The sequence below is a fragment of the Oncorhynchus mykiss genome, chromosome 19, assembly GCF_057628025.1.
Source record: "Oncorhynchus mykiss isolate SJ-2025 chromosome 19, ASM5762802v1, whole genome shotgun sequence".
Lineage (NCBI taxonomy): Eukaryota > Metazoa > Chordata > Actinopteri > Salmoniformes > Salmonidae > Oncorhynchus > Oncorhynchus mykiss.
The window spans coordinates 72,378,790-72,405,612 of record NC_143040.1 but is presented as its reverse complement, the minus strand read 5'-3'; the positions used below and the strand labels follow the sequence as shown (position 1 = coordinate 72,405,612).

The following is a 26,823-nucleotide window of genomic DNA, read 5'->3' as shown; positions in this document are numbered from 1 at the left end:
AAAGTATGTGGACACTCCTTCAATTAGTGGATTTGTCCCGTTTCAGCCACACATGTTACTAACAGGTGTATAAAAGCGAGAACACGGCCATGCAATCTCCATAGACAAACATTGGTAGTAGAATGGCCTTACTGAAGAGCTCAGTGACGTTCAACGTGGCTTTTCCTACAAGTCAGTTCGTCAAATTTCTGCCCTGCTAGAGCTGCCCCGGTCAACTGTAAGTGCTGTTATTGTGAAGTGGAAACCTCTAGGAGCAACAACGGCTCAGCCGTGAAGTGGTAGGCCACACAAGCTCAAAGAACGGGACCGCCGAGTGCTGAAACACTTAGGGTGTAAAAACCATCTGTCCTCGGTTGCAACACTCACTACTGAGTTCCAAACTGCCTCTGGAAGCAACGTCAGTCCAATAACTGTTCGTCAGGAGCTTCATGAAATGGGTTTCCATGGATGAGCAGCCGCACACAAGCCTAACATCACCATGCACAATGCCAAGCATTAGCTGGAGTGGTGTAAAGCTCGCCCCCATTGGACTCTGGAGCAGTGGAAGCACGTTCTCTGGAGTGATGAATCACGCTTCACCATCTGGCAGTCTGATGGACAAATCTGGGTTTGGCGGATGCCAGGAGAACGCTACCTGGCCGAATGCATGGTGCCAACTGTAAAGGTCTGGGGCTATTTTTCATGGTTTAGTTCCAGAGAAGGGAACTCAACACTACAGCATAAAATAACATTCTAGATGATTCCGTGCTTCCAACTTTGTGGCAACAGTTTGGGGAAGGCCCTTTCCTATTTCAGCATGACAATGCCCCCGTGCACAAAGCAAGGCCATACAGAACTGGTTTGACGATATCGGTGTGGAAGAAGTTGACAGGCCTGCACAGAGCCCTGGCCTCAAACCCATACTCTTGCTACATATAATACACGTTGGGATCAGAGGAAGTAGACCCCTACCCTGGCTGAGTGGAACAAGGAGGTTATAACAGATATATAACAGACTATGTAGACACCTACCCTGGCTGAGTGGAGCAGGGAGGTTATAACAGATATATAACAGACTATGTAGACCCCTACCCTAGCTGAGTGGAGCTGGGAGGTTATAACAGATATATAACAGACTATGTAGACCCCTACCCTGGCTGAGTGGAGCTGGGAGGTTATAACAGATATATAACAGACTATGTAGACCCCTACCCTGGCTGAGTGGAGCTGGGAGGTTATAACAGATATATAACAGACTATGTAGACCCCTACCCTAGCTGAGTGGAACAGGGAGGTTATAACAGATATATAACAGACTATGTAGACCCCTACCCTGGCTGAGTGGAGCTGGGAGGTTATAACAGATATATAACAGACTATGTAGACCCCTACCCTGGCTGAGTGGAGCTGGGAGGTTATAACAGATATATAACAGACTATGTAGACCCCTACCCTAGCTGAGTGGAACAGGGAGGTTATAACAGATATATAACAGACTATGTAGACCCCTACCCTGGCTGAGTGGAGCTGGGAGGTTATAACATATATATAACAGACTATGTAGACCCCTACCCTAGCTGAGTGGAACAGGGAGGTTATAACAGATATATAACAGACTATGTAGACCCCTACCCTGGCTGAGTGGAGCTGGGAGGTTATAACAGATATATAACAGACTATGTAGACCCCTACCCTAGCTGAGTGGAGCAGGGAGGTTATAACAGATATATAACAGACTATGTAGACCCCTACCCTGGCTGAGTGGAACAGGGAGGTTATAACAGATATATAACAAACTATGTAGACCCCTACCCTAGCTGAGTGGAGCTGGGAGGTTATAACAGATATATAACAGACTATGTAGACCCCTACCCTGGCTGAGTGGAACAGGGAGGTTATAACAGATATATAACAGACTATGTAGACCCCTACCCTAGCTGAGTGGAGCTGGGAGGTTATAACAGATATATAACAGACTATGTAGACCCCTACCCTAGCTGAGTGGAGCTGGGAGGTTATAACAGATATATAACAGACTATGTAGACCCCTACCCTAGCTGAGTGGAGCTGGGAGGTTATAACAGATATATAACAGACTATGTAGACCCCTACCCTAGCTGAGTGGAGCTGGGAGGTTATAACAGATATATAACAGACTATGTAGACCCCTACCCTGGCTGAGTGGAGCAGGGAGGTTCTGGGCAGCGAGGACCTGCAGTTGGATGCGTCCGTTAACAGGCTGGAAACAGGTGGCCAGGTGCAGCTCAGCGTGACACACCTGAAGAAGGAGTGAGAACATCAGACGCTGGAGACAGTAGGTTCACATTTCTACAGTTGAAAAAAAATTATACTAAATTCATGTTGCTGAGCATACTGGTCCCTATCCCAAATGGCTGTACTTGGTTAGGAAGCTACAGTGCCTTCAGAAACTATTCACACCCACTGGCCTTCACACTGTCAGAGCAGCTCACAGATTACTGTACCTGTACATAGCCCACCTATAATTTAGCCCAAACAACTACCTCTTTCCCTACTGTATTTAATTTATTTATTTATTTTGCTCCTTTGCACCCCCATTATTTTTATTTCTACTTTGCACATTCTCCCATTGCAAATCTACCATTCCAGTGTTTTACTTGCTATATTGTATCTACTTTGCCACCATGACCTTTTTGCCTTTACCTCCCTTATATCACCTAATTTGCTCACATCGTATATAGACTTGTTTATACTGTATTATTGACTGTATGTTTGTTTTACTCCATGTGTAACTCTGTGTCGTTGTATGTGTCGAACTGCTTTGCTTTATCTTGGCCAGGTCGCAATTGTAAATGAGAACTTGTTCTCAACTAGCCTACCTGGTTAAATAAAGGTAAAATAAATAAATAAATAAACAGTACCCCATAAAGTGGAATTATTTCTACAAATTAATAAAAATAAAAACCTGAAATGTCTTGAGTCAATAAGTATTCAACCCCTTTGATATGACAAGCCTAAACAAGGTCAGCAGTAAAAAATGTGCTTAACAAGTCACATAATAAGTTGCATGGACTCACTCTGTGTGCAATAATAATGAAGGTGATTTTTGAATGACTATCTCATCTCTGTACTCCACACACACAATTATCTGTAAGGTCCCTCAGTCGAAGTAGTGAATTTCAAACACAGATTCAACCACAAAGACCAGGGAGGTTTTCCAATGCCTCGCAAAGAAGGACACCGATTGGTAGATAAAAAAAGGCAGACATTGAATATCCCTTTGAGCATGAAGTTATTAATTACGCTTTGGATGGTGTATCAATACACCCAGTCACTACAAAGATACAGGCGTCCTTCCTAACTCAGTTGCCGGAGAGGAAGGAAACAGCTCGGGGATTTCACCATAAGGTGAATCTAAAACAGTTACAGAGTTCAATGGCTGTGATAAAAGAATACTGAGGATGGATCAACAACATCCACAATACTAACCTAATTTACTAAATGAAAACTGAAATGTACTTTATGTCCTGAATACAAAGCATTATATTTGGGGAAAATCCAACACAACACATCACTGAGTACCACTCTCCATATTTATATTTAACCAGGCAAGTCAGTTAAGAACAAATTCTTACTTTACAATGACAGCCTACCCCGGCCAAACCCTCTGCTAACCCGGACGATGCTAGACCAATGGGACTCCCGATCACAGCCGGTTGGGATACAGCCCCGGATCGAACCAGGGTCTGTAGTGACGCCTCTAGCACTGAGGTGCAGTGCCTTAGACCGCTGCGCCACTCGGGAGCCCTTATGATCAATCAGAACTATTTAGCCCTTCCCTAACCCGGATGACGCTGGGCCAATTGTGCGCCGCCTCATGGATGTCCCAGACGCGGCCGGCTGTAACAGAGCCTGGACTCGAACCTAGATCTCTAGTGGCACAGCTAGCACTGCGATGCAGTGTCTTAGACACTCAAGAGGCCCTTCCATTTGGCAAATCTGACCATAATTCTATCCTCCTGATTCCTGCTTACAAGCACAACACTGAAACAGGAAGTACCAGTGACACGCTCGACACAGAAGTGGTCCAATGAAGCGGACGCTACAGGACTGTTTCGCTAGCACAGACTGGAATATATTCCGGGATTCATACAATAACTTCGAGGAGTACACCACATCATTCACCGGGTTCATTAATAAGTGCATGGACGACGTCATCCCCACAGTGACGGTACGTAGAACCATGTGGTTCAACGTCCGAGCTAAAGGCTAGAGCTGCCTCTTTCAAGGAGCGGGACAGTATAAAGACTAGAACTCTTTCAAGGAGCAGGACAGTAAAGACTAGAACTCTTTCAAGGAGTGGGACAGTATAAAGACTATAACTCTTTCAAGGAGCAGGACAGTATAAAGGCTAGAACTCTTTCAAGGAGCGGGACAGTATAAAGACTAGAACTCTTTCAAGGAGTGGGACAGTAAAGACTAGAACTCTTTCAAGGAGTGGGACAGTAAAGACTAGAACTCTTTCAAGGAGCAGGACAGTATAAAGACTAGAACTCTTTCAAGGAGCAGGACAGTATAAAGACTAGAACTCTTTCAAGGAGTGGGACAGTAAAGAATATAACTCTTTCAAGGAGCAGGACAGTATAAAGACTAGAACTCTTTCAAGGAGTGGGACAGTAAAGACTAGAACTCTTTCAAGGAGTGGGACAGTATAAAGGCTAGAACTCTTTCAAGGAGTGGGACAGTATAAAGGCTAGAACTCTTTCAAGGAGTGGGACAGTATAAAGACTAGAACTCTTTCAAGGAGTGGGACAGTATAAAGACTAGAACTCTTTCAAGGAGTGGGACAGTATAAAGACTAGAACTCTTTCAAGGAGCAGGACAGTATAAAGGCTAGAACTCTTTCAAGGAGCGGGACAGTATAAAGACTAGAACTCTTTCAAGGAGTGGGACAGTAAAGACTAGAACTCTTTCAAGGAGTGGGACTGTCATGTTGTCTTGTCTCTGTCCTTTCCCTTCACCCTGTCTCCCTCTGCTGGTCGTTGTTATGTTACCTTTTCTCCCCCTCTTTTTCCCCAGCTGTGCCTTGTCTCCTCCTAATTACCCATTCACCCCGTTCCCCACCTGTTCCCTTTTTCCCTCTGATTAGGTCCCTATATCTCTCTCTGTTTCTGCTCCTGTCCTTGTCGGATTCTTGTTTGTTAGTTTGTGTTTCATGCCTGAGCCAGACTATCGTCATGTTTGCTGTAACCTTGTCCTGTCCTGTCGGAATCTGCCGGTCTATCTGAGCCTACCTATGTTTTGTTATTAAAGAAGCTCTGTTTAAGTTAGTTCGCTTTTGGGTCCTCATTCACTCACCATAACAGAAGAATCCGACCAAGAATGGACCCAGCGACTTCGGATCCTCTCCACTCAGCCGTCGAGATCCAGGGAGCGATGCTAGGCAGACACAAGCAGGAATTGTCTGCTGCTCGACATGCCGTTGAGACCCTGGCCACCCAAGTCTCCAACCTCACAGAACAGGTTCACCATCTCCGCCTCGATCCACCGGCCACTTCCAGGGCTTTCGAATCTCCGGAGCCCAGAATCAATAACCCGCCGTGTTACTCTGGGGAGCCCACTGAATGCCGCTCGTTCCTCACCCAGTGTGATATTGTGTTTTCTCTCCAGCCCAACACTTACTCCAGGAGCACTGCTCGTGTCGCCTACGTCATATCTCTCCTTATTGGACGGGCTCGTGAGTGGGGCACGGCAATCTGGGAGGCAAGGGCTGAGTGTACTAACCAGTATCAGGACTTTAAGGAGGAGATGATACGGGTTTTTGATCGATCTGTTTTTGGGGAGGAGGCTTCCAGGGCCCTGTCTTCCCTATGTCAAGGCAATCGATCCATAACAGACTACTCTATTGAGTTTCGCACTCTTGCTGTCTCCAGTGGCTGGAACGAGCCGGCCTTGCTCGCTCGTCTTCTGGAGGGTTTCCGCGCAGAGGTAAAGGATGAGATTCTCTCCCGGGAGGTTCCTTCCAGCGTGGATTCCTTGATTGAACTCGCTATTCGCATTGAGCGACGGGTTGATCTTCGTCACCGAGCTCGTGGAAAGGAGCTCGCGCTCTCCGTCGCCTCCCTCTCCGCATCACTACCATCTTCCTCTGCCGGCTCGGGTGCTGAGCCCATGCAGCTGGGAGGTATCCGCATCTCGACTGAGGAGAGGGAACGGAGAATCACCAACCGCCTCTGTCTCTATTGCGGTTCCGCTGGTCATTTTGTCACTTCATGTCCAGTAAAAGGCCAGAGCTCGTCAGTAAGCGGAGGGCTACTGGTGAGCGCTACTACTCCTGTCTCTCCTTCAAGATCCTGCACTACCTTGTCGGTCCATCTACGCTGGACCGGTTCGTCAGCTTCCTGCAGTGCCTTAATAGACTCTGGGGCGGAGGGCTGTTTTATGGACGAGACCTGGGCTCGGGAACATGACATTCCTCTCAGACAGTTAAAGGAGCCCACGGCCTTGTTCGCCCTGGATGGTAGTCCTCTCCCCAGGATTCAGCGTGAGACGCTACCTTTAACCCTCACTGTTTCTGGTAATCATAGTGAAACCATTTCTTTTTTAATTTTTCGTTCACCTTTTACACCTGTTGTTTTGGGCCATCCCTGGCTAGTTTGTCATAATCCTTCCATTAATTGGTCTAGTAATTCTATCCTCTCCTGGAACGTCTCTTGTCATGTGAAATGTTTAATGTCTGCTATCCCTCCTGTTTCCTCTGTCTCTTCTTCACAGGAGGAGCCTGGTGATTTGACAGGGGTGCCGGAGGAATATCACGATCTGCGCACGGTGTTCAGTCGGTCCAGGGCCACCTCTCTTCCTCCACACCGGTCGTATGATTGTAGTATTGATCTCCTTCCGGGAACCACCCCCCCCCGGGGTAGACTATACTCTCTGTCGGCTCCCGAACGTAAGGCTCTCGAAGATTATTTGTCTGTAGCTCTTGACGCCGGTACCATAGTCCCCTCCTCCTCTCCCGCCGGAGCGGGGTTTTTTTTTGTCAAGAAGAAGGACGGGTCTCTGCGCCCCTGCATAGATTATCGAGGGCTGAATGACATAACAGTGAAGAATCGTTATCCGCTTCCTCTTATGTCTTCAGCCTTCGAGATCCTGCAGGGAGCCAGGTTTTTCACTAAGTTGGACCTTCGTAACGCTTACCATCTCGTGCGCATCAGGGAGGGGGACGAGTGGAAGACGGCGTTTAACACTCCGTTAGGGCACTTTGAATACCGGGTTCTTCCTTTCGGCCTCGCTAACGCTCCAGCTGTCTTTCAGGCATTAGTCAATGATGTCCTGAGAGACATGCTGAACATCTTTGTTTTCGTTTACCTTGACGATATCCTGATTTTTTCACCGTCACTCCAGATTCATGTTCAGCACGTTCGACGTGTCCTCCAGCGCCTTTTAGAGAATTGTCTTTTTGTGAAGGCTGAGAAGTGCACTTTTCATGCCTCCTCCGTCACATTTCTCGGTTCTGTTATTTCCGCTGAAGGCATTAAGATGGATCCCGCTAAGGTCCAAGCTGTCATTGATTGGCCCGTCCCTAAGTCACGCGTCGAGCTGCAGCGCTTTCTCGGCTTCGCGAACTTCTATCGTCGTTTCATCCGTAATTTCGGTCAGGTGGCAGCTCCTCTCACAGCCCTTACTTCTGTCAAGACGTGCTTTAAGTGGTCCGTTTCCGCCCAGGGAGCTTTTGATCTCCTCAAGAATCGTTTTACATCCGCTCCTATCCTTGTTACACCTGACGTCTCTAGACAGTTCGTTGTCGAGGTTGACGCGTCAGAGGTGGGAGTGGGAGCCATCCTTTCTCAGCGCTCCCTCTCTGACGACAAGGTCCACCCATGCGCGTATTTTTCTCATCGCCTGTCGCCGTCGGAACGTAACTATGATGTGGGTAACCGCGAACTGCTCGCCATCCGGTTAGCCCTAGGCGAATGGCGACAGTGGTTGGAGGGGGCGACCGTTCCTTTTGTCGTTTGGACTGACCATAGGAACCTTGAGTACATCCGTTCTGCCAAACGACTTAATGCGCGTCAGGCGCGTTGGGCGCTGTTTTTCGCTCGTTTCGAGTTCGTGATTTCTTATCGTCCGGGCTCTAAGAACACCAAGCCTGATGCTTTGTCTCGTCTCTTCAGTTCTTCAGTAGCCTCCACTGACCCCGAGGGGATTCTCCCTGAGGGGCGTGTTGTCGGGTTGACTGTCTGGGGAATTGAGAGGCAGGTAAAGCAAGCACTCACTCAAACTCCGTCGCCGCGCGCTTGTCCTAGGAACCTTCTTTTCGTTCCCGTTCCTACTCGTCTGGCCGTTCTTCAGTGGGCTCACTCTGCCAAGTTAGCCGGCCACCCTGGCGTTCGGGGTACGCTTGCTTCCATTCGCCAGCGTTTCTGGTGGCCCACCCGGGAGCATGACACGCGTCGTTTCGTGGCTGCTTGTTCGGTCTGCGCGCAGACTAAGTCCGGTAACTCTCCTCCTGCCGGCCGTCTCAGGCCGCTTCCTATTCCCTCTCGACCGTGGTCTCACATCGCCTTAGATTTTGTCACCGGACTGCCTTCGTCAGCGGGGAAGACTGTTATTCTTACGGTTGTCGATAGGTTCTCTAAGGCGGCTCATTTCATTCCCCTTGCTAAGCTTCCTTCTGCTAAAGAGACGGCACAAATCATCATCGAGAATGTTTTCAGAATTCATGGCCTTCCGTCAGACGTCGTTTCGGACAGAGGTCCGCAATTCACGTCTCAATTTTGGAGGGAGTTTTGCCGTTTGATTGGGGCTTCCGTCAGTCTCTCTTCCGGCTTTCACCCCCAGTCTAACGGTCAAGCAGAACGGGCCAATCAGACTATTGGTCGCATCTTACGCAGTCTTTCTTTTCGCAACCCTGCGTCTTGGTCAGAACAGCTCCCCTGGGCAGAATACGCCCACAACTCGCTTCCTTCGTCTGCGACCGGGCTATCTCCTTTTCAGAGTAGCCTCGGGTACCAGCCTCCGTTGTTCTCATCTCAGTTCGCCGAGTCCAGCGTCCCCTCCGCTCAGGCTTTTGTCCAACGTTGCGAGCGCACCTGGAAGAGGGTCAGGTCTGCACTTTGCCGTTATAGGGCGCAGACTGTGAGAGCTGCTAATAAGCGTAGAACTAAGAGCCCTAGGTATTGTCGCGGTCAGAGAGTTTGGCTCTCCACTCAGAACCTTCCCCTTAAGACGGCTTCTCGCAAGTTGACCCCGCGGTTCATTGGTCCATTCCGTATCTCTCAGGTCATTAATCCTGTCGCAGTGCGACTTCTTCTTCCGCGATATCTTCGTCGCGTCCACCCTGTCTTCCATGTCTCCTGTGTTAAGCCCGTTCTTCGCGCCCCCGCTCGTCTTCCCCCCCCCCCCCCCATCCTTGTCGAGGGCGCACCTATCTACAGGGTCCGTAAGATCTTGGACATGCGTCCTCGGGGCCGTGGTCATCAGTACCTAGTTGACTGGGAGGGGTACGGTCCTGAGGAGAGGAGTTGGGTTCCCTCTCGGGACGTGCTGGACCGTGCGCTGATTGATGATTTCCTCCGTGGCCGCCAGGTTTCCTCCTCGAGTGCGCCAGGAGGCGCTCGGTGAGTGGGGGGGTACTGTCATGTTGTCTTGTCTCTGTCCTTTCCCTTCACCCTGTCTCCCTCTGCTGGTCGTTGTTATGTTACCTTTTCTCCCCCTCTTTTTCCCCAGCTGTGCCTTGTCTCCTCCTAATTACCCATTCACCCCGTTCCCCACCTGTTCCCTTTTTCCCTCTGATTAGGTCCCTATATCTCTCTCTGTTTCTGCTCCTGTCCTTGTCGGATTCTTGTTTGTTAGTTTGTGTTTCATGCCTGAGCCAGACTATCGTCATGTTTGCTGTAACCTTGTCCTGTCCTGTCGGAATCTGCCGGTCTATCTGAGCCTACCTATGTTTTGTTATTAAAGAAGCTCTGTTTAAGTTAGTTCGCTTTTGGGTCCTCATTCACTCACCATAACAGGGACAGTAAAGACTAGAACTCTTTCAAGGAGCAGGACAGTATAAAGACTAGAACTCCTTGAAAGGAGTGGGACAGTATAAAGGCTAGAACTCTTTCAAGGAGTGGGACAGTAACTTATGAAATCCTGCTACAACCATCAAACAGTCAACAGGTCAATACAGGATGAAGATCGAATCCTACTACACATACTGCATTATGTCTATAAACAGTGTTGTAACGATGTGCAAATAGTGAAAGTATAAAAAGGGAAAATAAATAAACATCAATATGGGTTGTATTTACAATGGTGTTTGTTCTTCACTGGTTGCCCTTTTCTTGTGGCAACAGGTCACAAATCTTGCTGCTGTGATGGAACACTGTGGTATTTCACCCAGTAGATATGGGAGTTTATCAAAATTGGGTTTGTTTTCGAAATCTTTGTGGCTCTGTGTAATCTGAGGGAAATATGTCTCTCTAATATTGTCTCTATCTCTCTGTGTCTCTCTGTGTCTCTTTCTGTGTATGTCTCTCTCTCTGTCTCTCTGTCTCTCTCTCTGTCTCTCTCTCTCTCTCTCTCTCTCTCTCTCTCTCTCTCTGTGTCTCTCTCTCTCTCTGTGTTTCTCTCTGTGCCTCTCTCTCTCTCTCTCTCTCTCTCTCTCTCTGTGCCTCTCTCTCTCTCTCTCTCTCTCTCTCTCTCTGTGCCTCTCTCTCTCTCTCTGCCTCTCTCTCTCTCTGTCTCTCTCTCTGTGCCTCTCTCTCTCTCTCTCTCTGTCTCTCTCTCTCTCTCTCTGTGCCTCTCTCACTTTCTCCCTTGAATTGTTTGAGGTTTGACCTAGTTTCCAGGCCTCACAATTCCACCATCCATCAACCAACCCCAGCCTGATGGCTTTTTCCAATAAACCTTTCACCTCCAGTTTTTGTTTCCTTTAAACTTCTCAAAAAATTCCCTACTCCCGGATTATGCAACCCCAGAGAGGCTCCGTCAATATATCAATATTGGCATGTTCCTCAATATGCCAACAGCCTGCAATGTATCAACAAATAAAAACAGTGTTTCATGACTTGGTTTTGTTCTTTACACACTGTTCTGATAAGGAGATAAGGAGTTATAATAGGAAGATATGCAGAGCACATAGGCACAGAGAATAGACTACATATTTGAATTACTAAGTCATAGGCTTGTCCCATTCTACAGGCATTTCCTCTTGGCCAGAGACCTGTAGACGATGACAACACCACACTACAGGCAGAATGTGATTTACCTACACGTTCGGAAAAGTGCCTTCGGAAAGTATTCAGACCCCTTGACTTTTTCCATTTTTTTTGTTTACGTTACGTTTACAGCCTTATTCTCAAATGGATTATATATATATATATTTTAATCCTCATCAATCTACACAGAACACCCCATAATGACATCACAATTCCCCGTAATGACATCACAATGCCCCATTATGAGATCACAATTCCCCATAATGACATCACAATACCCCATAATGACATCACAATTCCCCGTAATGACATCACAATGCCCCATTATGAGATCACAATTCCCCATAATGACATCACAATATCCCATAATGACAAAGCAAAGCGGTTTTTAGAGATTTTTGCAAAATATATTACAAATTAAAAAAAAACTAAAATACCTTATTTACATAAGTATTCAGACCCTTTGCTATGAGACTCGAAATTGAGCTCAGGTGCACTGGGTGTTTATAGATGTTTACAAACCCCTAGACAGGACACTAGTCTATCTCCTGTTTCTATACTGAGACAGCTTGATGTTCAGGACACACCCTGGACAGGACACTAGTCTATCTCCTGTTTCTATACTGAGACAGCTTGATGTTCAGGACACACCCTGGACAGGACACTAGTCTATCTCCTGTTTCTATACTGAGACAGCTTGATGTACAGGACACCCCCTGGACAGGACACTAGTCTATCTCCTGTTTCTGTAGTGAGACAGCTTGATGTTCAGGACACCCCCTGGACAGGACACTAGTCCATCTCCTGTTTCTATACTGAGACAGCTTGATGTTCAGGACACCTCCTAGGCAGGACACTAGTCTATCTCCTGTTTCTATACTGAGACAGCTTGATGTACAGGACACCCCCTGGACAGGACACTAGTCTATATCCTGTTTCTATACTGAGACAGCTTGATGTACAGTCCACCCCTAGACAGGACACTAGTCTATATCCTGTTTCTGTAGTGAGACAGCTTGATGTACAGGACACCCCCTGGACAGGACACTAGTCCATCTCCTGTTTCTGTAGTGAGACAGCTTGATGTACAGGACACCCCCTGGACAGGATGCTTGTGTATCGCAGGGCCTTACCCCCAATTAATCTCTTTAATGCTGAGTGCCAAGCAGGAACGAAGCGGGTCCCATTTTTAGAGTCTTTGGTGTAGCGGTTAGAGAGGCTATTCAGAAACCGGATAGTTGCCGGTTCGAATCTCGGGTCTGGCGGGATAAATCTAGCGGGAAGTGAGCTGGAAACCAGAGGGTTGCTGGTATCATATCCTAGATGCCATTGCCTGCCGTTGTGCCCTTAAGCAAGGCACTTAACCACGTAGCTGCCCCCCCCCCCCCCCCCCCACGCCTTTCCAAAACCTCTATGTGTCTTTTGGAAGGGTTGGGTTATAAGTGGAAGACAAATTTCGGTTGGACCTTTATGCACAATTGACCAATAAAATTAACGTAATCTAAACGACTCGGCCAGGGATCGAACTCCACAACCTTCCAATCTCAGGGAGGACACTGAGTTGGAATGTACATTCTACACATTCTATTTCTATGCTGTATATATATATATATATATCCATACTTACTGTGGTCTTGGAGGGGGGGCTGAGCTCCATCCAGTGCTGTGTCTCCTCAGGGCCCAGCTGTCTGAGGGAGAGGACACACTCTGCCACCGTTCTCTTCCTGGGGTGGTGGGTCTGCAGCCGGAATACCAGAGCACTGCAACGCAGCTGCTGCAGCCGCAACGTAAACACAAAGGTCTCCATGAAGACTGTGTCCTGGGAGGGAGGGAGGGAGGGAGGGAGGGAGGGAGGGAGGGAGGGAGGGAGAGGAAGGGAGGGGAGAGATAGAGGGAGGAAGGAGAGAGAGAGAGAGAGATAGAGGGAGGGGAGAGAGAGGGAGGGAGGGAGGGAGGGAGGGAGGGAGGGAGGGAGGGAGGGAGAGAGAGAGAGAGAGAGGGAGGGAGGGAGGGAGGGAGGGGAGGGGAGGGGAGGGAGGGAGGGAGGGAGGGAGGGAGGGAGGGAGGGAGGGAGAGAGGGAGAGAGGGAGGAAGGAGAGAGGGAGGAAGGAGAGAGGGAGGAAGGAGAGAGAGAGAGGGAGGGAGGGAGAGAGGGAGGAAGGAGAGAGAGAGAGAGAGATAGAGGGAGGGGAGAGAGAGGGAGGGAGGGAGGGAGGGAGGGAGGGAGGGAGGGAGGGAGGGAGGGAGGGAGGGAGGGAGGAGAGAGAGAGAGGGAGGGAGGGAGAGAGGGAGGAAGGAGAGAGAGAGAGAGAGATAGAGGGAGGGGAGAGAGAGGGAGGGAGGGAGGGAGGGAGGGAGGGAGGGAGGGAGGGAGGGAGGGAGGGAGGGAGGGAGGGAGGGAGGGAGAAAGGGAGGGAGAGAGGGAGGAAGGAGAGAGAGAGAGAGAGATAGAGGGAGGGGAGAGAGAGGGAGGGAGGGAGGGAGGGAGGGAGGGAGGGAGGGAGGGAGGGAGGGAGGGGAGAGAGAGAGAGAGGAAGGGAGGGGAGAGATAGAGGGAGGAAGGAGAGAGAGAGAGAGAGATAGAGGGAGAGAGAGGGAGGGAGGGAGGGAGGGAGGGAGGGAGGGGAGAGATAGAGAGAGGGGAGAGAGAGGGGAGAGAGAGAGAGAGGGGAGAGAGAGAGAGGGTTGGGAGGGAGGGAGCAGAGATAGAAGATAAGGGCTCAATTCAATCCCCGTCGTGGGAGTTCAGCTGAACAGCGTGGTTGAAATGTAAAAGCCGATGTTCCAGCTTAAGTGTAGACAGCATTCACGGTAAAAAAACGTGGCGAATCTGAAATGACCTTTGCATTTATATTGTAGAGTCTGTAAGGCTTGAATACAGCCCTTAGACAGTATTCCACTCTGGCTCTGTCCCGATAGTCTGCTACAAGAGAACCACTTTGTTTCTTGACTTATTTTATCCACCTCCTTGTCGCTCCTGGCGGAGCAAAGAGCCTCAACAGAGCAAATGAATGAACCCCGTTCTCACTTAGATTCCCTATAACACTTTATTCACTAGTACTAACTCATTCTAGGCCTAATAAATCAGTCTGAGTCTTCAGGGCTGCAACAGCTCAACAACAGAAACACTACGCCAGACAAGAGAATAAAGTGACAACTATGAAAAAGCCAGTGATGTGGTTAAGGAATATAAGAGCTTTGAGGAGATCTCTCTCTCTCTCTATCTTCCTTGGCGGTGGTCAGATCTGGGCATGTATCCACAAAGCATCTTAGTGAAGGAGTGCTGATCTAGGATCTGTCCATATCATCTCATTCATTCTGATCTAGGATCTGTCCATATCCTCTCATTCATTCTGATCTAGGATCTGTCCATATCATCTCATTCATTCTGATCTAGGATCTGTCCCTATCATCTCATTCATTCTGATCTAGGATCTGTCCATAACATCTCATTCATTCTGATTTAGGATCTGTCGATATCATCTCATTCATTCTGATCTAGGATCTGTCCATATCATCTCATTCATTCTGATCTAGGATCTGTCCATATCATCTCATTCATTATGATCTAGGATCTGTCCATATCATCTCATTCATTCTGATCTAGGATCTGTCCATATCATCTTATTCATTCTGATCTAGGATCTGTCGATATCATCTTTCATTCATTCTGATCTAGGATCTGTCCATATCATCTCATTCATTCTGATCTAGGATCTGTCCATATCATCTCATTCATTATGAACTGAAAGGCTCAACTGATCCTAGATCAGCTCTCCTACTCGTAGACACTTTGTGGATACAGGCCCTGAGCAGGTAATATAATGGCCATGGGAGAGGAAGGAATGAGATCAGCTGCCAGAGACCTTTCCTCTCTATTCAACACACGTTGCCTATCAAACCGAGCACCAATGTCTAGGAGAATACTGTTATCAGAACTTCTACTTGGATTGGATGTGAAGCTATTAGTTAACTGACCATCAGTGGCCCAGTGTTTTAGATAGGTGAGGTCATGCTACAGTAGCCTGGTTGCTGTGGTCCAGTGTTTTTAGATAGGTGAGGTCATGCTACAGTAGCCTGGTTCCAGTGGTCCAGTGTTTTAGATAGGTGAGGTCATGCTACAGTAGCCTGGTTCCAGTGGTCCAGTGTTTTAGATAGGTGAGGTCATGCTACAGTAGCCTGGTTGCTGTGGTCCAGTGTTTTTAGATAGGTGAGGTCATGCTACAGTAGCCTGGTTCCAGTGGTCCAGTGTTTTAGATAGGTGAGGTCATGCTACAGTAGCCTGGTTCCTGTGGCCCAGTGTTTTAGATAGGTGAGGTCATGCTACAGTAGCCTGGTTCCTGTGGTCCAGTGTTTTTAGATAGGTGAGGTCATGCTACAGTAGCCTGGTTCCAGTGGTCCAGTGTTTTAGATAGATGAGGTCATGCTACAGTAGCCTGGTTCCTGTGGTCCAGTGTTTTAGATAGGTGAGGTCATGCTACAGTAGCCTGGTTCCAGTGGTCCAGTGTTTTAGATAGGTGAGGTCATGCTACAGTAGCCTGGTTCCTGTGGTCCAGTGTTTTAGATAGATGAGGTCATGCTACAGTAGCCTGGTTCCTGTGGTCCAGTGTTTTAGATAGGTGAGGTCATGCTACAGTAGCCTGGTTCCTGTGGTCCAGTGTTTTTAGATAGGTGAGGTCATCCCACAGTAGCCTGGTTCCAGTGGTCCAGTGTTTTAGATAGGTGAGGTCATGCTACAGTAGCCTGGTTCCTGTGGCCCAGTGTTTTAGATAGGTGAGGTCATCCCACAGTAGCCTGGTTCCAGTGGTCCAGTGTTTTAGATAGGTGAGGTCATGCTACAGTAGCCTGGTTCCTGTGTTTTAGATAGGCGAGGTCATGCTACAGTAGCCTGGTTCCAGTGTTTTAGATAGGTGAGGTCATGCTACAGTAGCCTGGTTCCTGTGTTTTAGATAGGTGAGGTCATCCTACAGTAGCCTGGTTCCAGATGTCTTTGTGCTGTCTTTTCAACTCCAAACAACTATAGACGTTTGCTATGGGCCAACAAACACAACGAGGTATGGGACCACCAGGCTGACGACAGTCTGGATGTGACTGGAGTTATAGTATTGTACAGTACAACCACATCTTAGCCTGGTACCAGATCTGTTTGCGTTGTCTTTCCTACATCACTGATCATAGGAGTTGGTATGACAGCGCCAACAGATCTGATACCAGGCTAAGATGTGGTTGGGATGTGTTAAATAACTTACCGGAGAAACTTCCTTGACGGAGCTCTTGAACTGTACTGGTTTGGTCATAGTGATGATGCCTCTAAAGCTCATCTTCTGCTGCTCACTGCTGTTCTGAACGAGGGACACATCCTTACACTGAGAGAAGGAGAGAAAGAATCATTGAAGGTCTGGCTACAGAGTTGGAGGGCTGGCTACAGAGCTAGAGATCTGGCTACAGAGCTAGAGTTCTGGCTACAGAGTTGGAGGGCTGGCTACAGAGCTGGAGGTCTGGCTACAGAGCTAGAGGTCTGGCTACAGATCTAGAGGTCTGGCTACAGAGCTAGAAGTCTGGCTACAGAGTTAGAGGGCTGGCTACAGAGTTGGAGGTCTGGCTACAGATCTAGAGGTCTGGCTACAGAGCTAGAGATCTGGCTACAGAGTTGAAGATCTGGCTACAGAGCTAGAGATCTGGCTACAGAGTTAGAGGGCTGGCTACAGAGTTGAAGATCTGGCTACAGAGCTAGAGATCTGGCTACAGAGTTGAAGAGCTGGCTACAGAGCTAGAGGTCTGGCTACAGAGTTGGAGGGCTGGCTACAGAGTTGAAGAGCTGGCTACAGAGCTAGAGATCTGGCTACAGAGCTAGAGTTCTGGCTACAGAGTTGGAGGGCTAGCTACAGAGCTGGAGGGCTGGCTACAGAGCTGGAGGGCTGGCTACAGAGCTAGAGGTCTGGCTACAGAGCTAGAGGTCTGGCTACAGAGCTAGAGGTCTGGCTACAGAGTTGGAGGTGTGGCTACAGAGTTGGAGGTGTGGCTACAGAGTTGGAGGTGTGGCTACAGAGCTAGAAGTCTGGCTACAGAGCTAGAAGTCTGGCTACAGAGCTAGAAGGCTGGCTACAGAGCTAGAAGGCTGGCTACAGAGCTAGAAGGCTGGCTACAGAGCTGGAGGGCTGGCTACAGAGCTGGAGGGCTGGCTACAGAGTTGGAGGGCTGGCTACAGAGTTGGAGGGCTGGCTACAGAGTTGGAGGGCTGGCTACAGAGTTGGAGGGCTGGCTACAGAGTTGGAGAGCTGGCTACAGAGTTGGAGAGCTGGCTACAGATTTGGAGGGCTGGCTACAGAGTTGGGGGGCTGGCTACAGAGTTGGAGGGCTGGCTACAGAGTTGGAGGGCTGGCTACAGAGTTGGAGGGCTGGCTACAGAGTTGGAGGGCTGGCTACAGAGTTGGAGGGCTGGCTACAGATCTAGAGGTCTGGCTACAGAGTTGGAGGGCTGGCTACAGAGTTGGACGGCTGGCTACAGAGTTGGACGGCTGGCTACAGAGTTGGACGGCTGGCTACAAAGTTGGACGGCTGGCTACAGAGTTGGAGGGCTAGCTACAGAGTTGGACGGCTGGCTACAGAGTTGGAGGGCTGGCTACAGAGTTGGGCGGCTGGCTACAGAGTTGGAGGGCTCGGTATCGTAGTGTATTTATTATACAGGGACTTGTGTCGCCATTTACTTGTTAGTGTATCTACATTGTGATTGTTTTGTTATATGATCAGAAGTCTATGACCATTTTAAGTTTTGCTTGGATAGGAAATATTTGCTCATCATTATTCCTCTTGAGTGAGGAACCTCTCAGAAGTTAACAGAGCAGTGACTTGTGAAGAGAGAGGAGATATTGAGATGGAGATTCTGGGCCCTGGTTTCTGTTGCAACAGTCTGAGACAGAGGCCCCATTCAGCCACCTAGAAGGCAGGTACAATGGGCCTTTTAGTCCCCAAATCCCTCATCCTCACCCCTCCTCCCGGCCTGAAACCGTACCTGTACCAACGTGATCCACACCTGCTCCAGGGCCTCCTGGTAACTCAGCCGGACACACACCATCCCCAGCTCCCTCTCATCGCCTGACAACGTGATGGACTCTACAAGACAAGCACAACAGAGACATACGTTAGCTCAACGGAAAACACAACGTCGTAGCCTACACTCCAAGAAAAATAGGATTCCGAAAGGTTTCTTCGGCTATCCCCATAGGAGAACCCTTTTGGGTTCCATGTAGAACCCTCTGTGGAAAAGGTTCTACATTGTATTTTGAATGATTTAATGAATGATTTAATTTATTTCTGTATAGACAGGAGTAATTATATTTCCATTTACTTACCTATTGGACCCACTGTTCTGCCATTTCTCTCCTGTTTAACACTCTTATAAACAAATGGTGCTATCTAGAAACTGAAATGGTTCTTTGGCTTTCCCCATAGGAAAACCCTTTGAAGAACCCATTTTGGTTCCAGGTAGAACCCTTTTTGGTTCCAGGTAGAACCCATTTTGGTTCCAGGTAGAACCCATTTTGGTTCCAGGTAGAACCCTTTTTGGTTTCATGTAAAAACCCTTTTCCACAGAGTGTTCTACATGGAACCCAAAAGAGTTCTACATGGAACCCAAAAGGGGTTATTCTATGGAGACTGACAAATACAACTTTTTGGGGAAAAAAACTAAGAGTTTATTGGTTTTCATATCACCTTTCTTTCGTTGTCCAGAAACCAAAAGGCACAATCCTAGACATATTATCAACCCATCCTAGGTGTTGCATCTTTAGATTCCCCCACTTTCTAAGTTTCTAACATAGATTTTAATCTGTCACATATGGAACAGCTATCACGTCCTCTGTTCAGAATGGTGTTTTCCCAGGTGTGCTGTTTAGAATGGTGTAGTCTCAGGTGTGCTGTTTAGAATGGTGTTTTTTCAGGTGTGCTGTTTAGAATGGTGTAGTCTCAGGTGTGCTGTTTAGAATGGTGTTTTTTCAGGCGTGCAGTTTAGAATGGTGTTTTTTCAGGTGTGCTGTTTAGAATGGTGTTTTCCCAGGTGTGCTGTTTAGAATGGTGTTTTTTCAAGTGTGCTGTTTAGAATGGTGTAGTCTCAGGTGTGCTGTTTAGAATGGTGTTTTTTCCAGGTGGTCTGTTTAGAATGGTGTAGTCTCAGGTGTGCTGTTTAGAATGGTGTTTTTTCCAGGTGGTCTGTTTAGAATGGTGTAGTCTCAGGTGTGCTGTTTAGAATGGTGTAGTCTCAGGTGTGCTGTTTAGAATGGTGTAGTCTCAGGTGTGCTGTTTAGAATGGTGTTTTTTCAGGTGTGCTGTTTAGAATGGTGTAGTCTCAGGTGTGCTGTTTAGAATGGTGTTTTTTCAGGTGTGCTGTTTAGAATGGTGTAGTCTCAGGTGTGCTGTTTAGAATGGTGTTTTTTCAGGTGTGCAGTTTAGAATGGTGTAGTCTCAGGTGTGCTGTTTAGAATGGTGTAGTCTCAGGTGTGCTGTTTAGAATGGTGTTTTTTCAGGTGTGCTGTTTAGAATGGTGTAGTCTCAGGTGTGCTGTTTAGAATGGTGTAGTCTCAGGTGTGCTGTTTAGAATGGTGTTTTTTCAGGTGTGCTGTTTAGAATGGTGTTTTTTCAGGTGTGCAGTTTAGAATGGTGTTTTCACGTGAATTGCATTTTGACATATGTTTGAAATTGACTGCTTCATTACATGAGTTGCATGTTCTGTTCTGTTCATTACCATAATTGAAATGTGGTTTATGTCAAACCCTGGTGTGTGTGTGTGTGTGTATGTGTGCGTATGTGTGTGTGTGCCTGCGTGTGTGTGTGCGTGCGTGCGTGCGCCTGCGTGTAATGGTGTAATGGTTACCAAGACTACGGCTGCTCCCCAGGGAGTCCCTCGTAGAGGACGAAGCACTGCTACTCTGGACGTTGGACACACTGTCATACCGCTGCATCGGGATAAACACACAACGTAAACCACTGGACGCAAATGTCGCAACAAAACACAGAGACAACATTGCATGATATCAAGAGAAAGTCAACAGGACGTGAACAGGATACTCAAACAGCCTCTGTTTTATTATCTTCCTGTATGCATAATTACACTACACTAAACACAGCAACAGCTGTAAAAAGGTAGTTTCCCCAACAAGGCGTTGTAAAAACAATACAACACACTAAAGACAGCCAAACAACTACTTGCGCTACTTTTGACCAGGGCCCATAGGTCAATATAATACCATTTGGAATACAACTCGGGAGTACTAATTCGTTCAGACGGAAGCACGCGCAGCACTGGAGTTTATCGCGTTATTTATGACGAGGTTCCGTACGAGAGCTTGTAATGTTTCTTTGTGGTTTTGGGGGCGAGACACGAGATACGGAGTATTCATAACGGCTTCACTATCGATATATATATATACCTGGTAACCAATGGGTTGTTGATGACACGCGAATACGACACAGAACTACGCGATATCCTTTACTAATGCAGCGAAGAGAACCCCACCCGGACAGCCCTAACCAAACCCTTTGTAAAAGACTACATATAAATGGTTTTGATTGATTTCCACTTCATTTAACACAATCAACAGAGATTTGCTCCGTCTTTTACCAGACAGCGCGTTGAGTAACGGTCAATGAAAACACCGACGGTACAAGTGACGCACAATGATTTAAGAGGTTCAGAAATAGGTACGACAGCTCTTAGGTTAGGCGTTAGGCTTGGTTTACTGTGGCTTCACAGGTGCTGAGTTAAATCAATATGACAATAAACATAAAACCTCACCTGTATGTGGCTGTGAAGGCTGGGGTTAGACAGATTAAACATAGATTTACTCAGACTCTGTGTTCCAGTCTTCATATTCCCACCTGAAAGCCAAGCCAACAGTTAACGGTACTTAAAAGACACAAGAACATCTACATTTAAAACATACGCTGTGAACCTTTCTTAGTGTAATGATTTTCTATTTTATTTTTCTGATATTCTAGTTATACACCTGATTCAGAGGTCCTGGTCTCGCCTCACACTATATCCATAATGCTAAAATAATGGGAATGGTAGATAACCGCAAACTGTCGAAAATGTTGAAAAATCCAAAAACGGAAGCTCGGATACAAAAACATTGCAAAACAGTACCAGACTTTTATGCTAATATTCAAAAATCTGCAGGTTTAAAAAAGAAAAATATGTGCATGATATAGTGCCAACAAAATTAACTTTTTTTTTTAATGTACCGAATACACATTTTTTTTAGATTCCATCGCATTTTCATTTTTACAGTACAGGGTTAGTGTGATTTTACAGTACAGGGTTAGTGTGATTTTACAGTACAGGGTTAGTGTGATTTTACAGTACAGGGTTAGTGTGATTTTACAGTACAGGGTTAGTGTTAGGGCGACATCACAGTACACACCTGATCCACGGGGAGTCTTTTTCAGGGTGCTGTGTGGTGTTGTCCCGGGACACATGTTGGGGGAGGAGTCAGGGTTATAGATGATATGACTGTCCCCTGACAGCTCAGCCTTCCTCTCTGCATAGGCGCTACTGGCTGACACCGGGGTACACAAAGTTTAGAGGTCACAGGTCAGAAGTTACAGAACACATCACCTAAACCTGGGGTACACACAGAGTTTATCAACATAATCAATGCACAGTTGGTACATTATTGTGATAGTTTGACCCTGGTCAAAATCATTCATCTTGGGGTGGTGTTCCAAAATGCAATCATATCACACACAATTTTACCATTTATAAAATGGTCATATACACTGAGTGTACAAAACATTAAGAACACCTTCCTTATATTGAGTTGCACAGTTTTGTCAAGTCGGTTGGATGTCCTTTGGTGGACCATTCTTGATACACACGGGAAACTGTTGTGCGTGGGGGGAAAAAACCCAGCAGCGTTACAGTTCTTGACACAACCAGTGTGCGCCTGGCACCGACTACCATACCTCATTCAAAGGCACGTACATACTTTGTCTTGCCCATTCACCCTCTGAATGACACACACACACACAATCCATGTCTCAATGCTTAAAAATCCTTCTTTAACCAGTCTCCTCCGATTCATCTACGCTGATTGAAGTGGATTTAACAAGTGACATCAATAAGGGATCATAGCGTTCACCCGGATTCACCTGGTCAGTCTATGTCATGTAAAGAGCAAGTGTTCTTAGCGTTTCCTATCCTCAGTGTATATCTTTTTTTTTAATACAGACTAGCTGAAAAAAATAAGTGTAACTTGACAAATTATCCAAAGGATTATTATAATTTGCTAGTGAAAAAAAAAGTGAAGGAGCCAAGTGTAGACCACGGCTAAAAAATGTAGCCGGAGAAGGAAGAGGAAGCGAGACACACCACTCCAGCTGTTTTTTTCCCCCCCTGGTTCAATGAAAGTCAATTCAACTAAGTAGACCAGACCCCAGCTACTATTACATTGGTGTCTATGGGAGACCCGCCCCTTTAAAAAATATTGAACGGTAAAAGGCCTGAGTGAACTAAATTCATTCATCTCCCATCTTTGCTGTAGCCAAAGAAGATCTGTTATGTTGCTCAACTCAGTCGCGACTCGCCGACTTTGCAGGTGCCCCTGATTAATTAATAAACAACGCCATGCCAGTGGGTGGTACCATTCAAATAAACTCCAGCTCTGAAACGAAATGTACTGTGAGCTAAAAAAAAATAATGTACGCGTTATTTCATAGGTAAAGACTCACGTTTGGCAAGAATTTGCACAAAGCTGACAGTTCCCGGTGTCACTTCAAGACCAAATACGTCATACTTTGACTAAGCTTGACATTTTTTTTGATTTCTACTGGTGTGGCCATTTAAAAGTTAAACGACAAATATTTAGGCTGTATTGAAACGTTATATTTAGGTTCTAGGTCGAGGAATAGCCGCTCGGATCAGAGAAGAGGCAGGACGGAAGTTAAACTACCCCTGAATAACTGAGCCTGCTGGATCCACAGGTCTGTGTGTCTACACTGTATAGGACGACTCGGGAGAATGATGGTCCGCAACAGACAACGCAACAGTATCAGAAGTTTAAAAAATACAGACAGACGGTCCTGTTACTGTGCCTTTCTAGACCTTATAATCTGTCGAGAGTAGACACAGAACTGATCCAAAATGGAACGAAACATTCAAATAATGCCATTATTTAAATGGTGTTTTCCCTGCAGTTTACAGTTAATAGTTTTTTTGGAAAAGTCTAGAGTAGAATTGCACTCACTTGAAAAAACAAAACAATAATGCAAATATTAATTGGAATGTGGTGTTGTTGTCAAGGTAGTTTTACTGTCCCCTAACGCCATAAAAAATGTAATTAACTGTATAAGGGAATTAGTTTTTGGGGAAAAGTGATGCGAGCCAGTGAGAAAAATAACTGTACCCTTTTGTAGTAATACTAAACAACACCTAACGACCAAGAGATGTTTTAGCCTTTTGGTATTGTAGCGAACGCTGAGGCAAGGAATATAACTCGGGTCACCGGATGTGAAAGGCTAAACAACAACAACAACAAAAACACCCTATACATCACCCCAGTTGGGTAACGTGGCTCCTATAGCGAGTTCTGCTACACTGCCCCCTCTGTACTTGAAGGCACGTCGCGGTGCTTCGACTACTCAGCCCGCTAGAACCGTGCGTTCCAAAGGCCGCACGACCGCCATTCTCACTTCTGACACCAGTGTAGCAAACGGCAGGACAAGGAAGTGAAACCGAGTCAATGGCATGTAAGGCAAACACCCTATGTAAGGCAAACACTCTATGTAAACACCCTATGTAAACACCCTATGTAAACACCCTATGCATATATAGTAAATGAAATGTGTAAGGCTTAAACAAGATCAATAGGGGAGCTTTTTGTTGTTGAGCTGTCTCTCTCGTGTTTCGACCGTTCTTAATTGCGTAATGCCTCACCTGGCCTTCTCCCGCTGCCTATCAGCTAGTCCTCTATGTTCTATGTGGAGTTAGATAGAAAACGTGTGCATATTTGAATGATTGTATGTGTGGTATGATTGCCAGTTAACCTATTGCAGATCGATCTGGACAAACGATCCACCGACCACTATTGTCACTATGGATACAGGGCAGGATAGAACATCTTGGCCATGTTCTGTTATAATCTCCACCCGGCACAGCCAGAAGAGGACTGGCCACCCCACATAGCCTGGTTCCTCTCTAGGTTTCTTCCTAGGTTTTGGCCTTTCTAGGGGAGTTTTTCCTAGCCACCGTGCTTCTACACCTGCATTGCTTGCTGTTTGGGGTTTTAGGCTGGGTTTCTGTACAGCACTTTGAGAGATATCAGCTGATGTACGAAGGGCTTTATAAATAAATTTGATTTGATTTGATTTGATAGAGATGGCTATAGAGTTATGCCTGGTGTATAAGAGAAGTACCAAAACAACTTGATAGGGAAGGAGCATATAAGAAGACTAGGAAAATATGGCAATGTGGAAGACAATATATAGTAAAACCTGAACACTTAGAACCTCTAGTAATAAAATATAGTTTTATATGGGAAGAAAAGCTGTGTGGTCGGTTTAAAAAAAAAAACACACAATAAAAGACATTGATTGATTGGTTCGTACTGTGTAGCCACGGTGTCTGGTTGCCGAGGTAACGTGAGCCTGGCGGTTGGATGTAGGAAGGTTTGAACGTGGGGATGACAAAGGGAACGTCTTTCCCACCCGGGGGGAGTTTAGAGAGGAGATAGTCCTCCGATACCCCTACACTCTTCCTGGGGTCACTTGAGATGGCTCTGGCAGGGGACATCTTCACCGTTATCACTACAGAGTAGGACATACATAGATAGATCAGTTAAAATATACTGAACAAAAATATCAAAACGCAACAATTTCAATGATTTTACTGAGTTACAGTTGATTTAAGGAAATCAGTCAATTGAAATAAATTCATTAGGCCCTAATCTATGGATTTTACATGACTGGGCAGAGCCAGCGATGGCCCAGCCAATCAGAATGACTTTTTCTTCCCCACAAAAGGGCTTCATTACAGACAGAAATACTCCTCCATTTCATCAGCTGTCTCGGTGGCTGGTCTAGGACGATCCCGCATGTGAAGAAGGCGGATGTGGAAGTCCTGGGTTGCCGTGGTTACGCGTGGTCTGCAGTTGTGAGGCCAGTAGGACATACTACCAAATTCTCTAAAAACGAAGTTGCAGGCGACTTATGGAACATTTCTGGGATCTTTTATTTCAGCTCATGAAACATCGGATCCAACACTTTACATGTTGTGTTTATATTTTTGTTCAGTATAGTTTAGTATAGTTTATATCCCACTTATTGAAAGAGATAATTCAACTACCAGGGGGCATTTTCAATGTGAACTCTACAGAGTACAGGACATTCATCACATACCAATCACGTATCACATGTAATTTGGGCAATATCCTATATTTGACTATTTGAAATGGAAAAATGAACAACTTACTTGAAAGTAAAACAAAATGGTATTTTGTTCTGAAATCTATTTTATTTAACAAACAATTGTCAGAAGGATATAAGGCTATAACACACGGAATAATCCAGTATAGTTGACAATATTTAAAAACATTTTTTTTTATAAAGTTAACAATGTACCTTGCTGTTTGATTGCCTTGTCTTTGCCTAGGAAGCTTTTGCAACAGTTATTGATGCATTCCATTGCCATGCTGTAATAGAGTCGAAATCAGGGTCAACATTTAAGCAGAGTGCAACGTTAAGCACAGGACAAGGACGCAAACTACCTCTGAAAGAGTCTCATGACGACACTCATTCATTTCTAACTGACTGTTTTTTTTTTTTTTTTTTTTTTTTTGGACCACAAAATACTTGATGAAATGAATAGACAGTAGTCATCTATATCTTATGATGAGAATAGATCAATATCTAGAAAATGTAAGTAACAATAAGGTACCTATGACAATAAACACCTATTATAATCTCTCAATAATCGGATCAACCAGAAAAATACAACTTCTAAATTACCTGCAAAGCGGTTATCTCGCCGGGAATACGCAGAACTTCTATCTTTCTCTATAGAACAGGTGGAATAGTGGGAATTCTCCCAGTCTGTTTTGATCTGGGAAGCCTCCTCTGGAACCACAGAATAGTGTTGGGTCTTAGTGCCTGTCTATTATAGTGCTGGCTGACCCAGTGTTGGCACGCACTCTCTCTCGCTCTCACACACACACTCTGTCTCAAGGGGAATGCCCTTCAACAAGACATTCTCGGAAGAACACCACAAGCTTCCTTCTCTGAACAAAGAGAACAAACAAGCAGTAGACTCAATTGCTTCCTTAATAACGAACATACAATAGTCTTCAACTTAATCTCTCTACATACAGTTGAAGTCGGAAGTTTACATACACCTTAGCCAAATACATTTAAACTCAGTTTTTCACAATTCCTGACATTTAATCCTAGTAAACATTCCCTGTCTTAGGTGAGTTAGGATCACCACTTTATTTTAAGAATGTGAAATGTCAGAATAATAGTTGAGAGAATTATTTATTTCAGCTTTTATTTCTTTCATCACATTCCCAGTGGGTCAGAAGTTTACATACACTCAATTAGTATTTGGTAGCATTACCTTCACATTTTTATCTTGGGTAAAACGTTTCGGGTAGCCTTTCACAAGCTTCCCACA

The 26,823-nt window shown here is 46.2% G+C and overlaps 1 protein-coding gene across 5 annotated transcripts in view; it reads right to left on the bottom strand.

Moving 5' to 3' along the window:
• The window catches only part of LOC110498294 (tandem C2 domains nuclear protein), a 39,737-nt gene extending 13,417 nt beyond the window's left edge, over positions 1–26,320 (bottom strand). The window contains exons 1-11 of one of the 5 annotated variants that reach the window (XM_090209669.1): positions 26,163–26,228; positions 25,776–25,846; positions 25,194–25,339; positions 24,765–24,962; positions 21,584–21,718; positions 20,956–21,038; positions 20,035–20,116; positions 18,178–18,278; positions 16,415–16,531; positions 12,793–12,984; positions 2,152–2,257 (exon numbers count right to left, since the gene is read on the bottom strand). In XM_090209669.1, the coding sequence (XP_090065795.1) occupies positions 2,152–2,257; positions 12,793–12,984; positions 16,415–16,531; positions 18,178–18,278; positions 20,035–20,116; positions 20,956–21,038; positions 21,584–21,718; positions 24,765–24,962; positions 25,194–25,326 (1,147 nt within the window). In that variant the 5' untranslated portion in view covers positions 25,327–25,339; positions 25,776–25,846; positions 26,163–26,228. Of the gene's footprint in view, positions 1–2,151; positions 2,258–12,792; positions 12,985–16,414; positions 16,532–18,177; positions 18,279–20,034; positions 20,117–20,407; positions 20,539–20,955; positions 21,039–21,166; positions 21,231–21,583; positions 21,719–24,764; positions 24,963–25,193; positions 25,340–25,775; positions 25,847–26,162 lie in introns of those variants that run through there. The other 4 variants (XM_036955361.2, XM_036955362.2, XM_090209670.1 and 1 more) reach the window with 4 other exon arrangements.
• Positions 26,321–26,823: the final 503 nt, after the last annotated feature.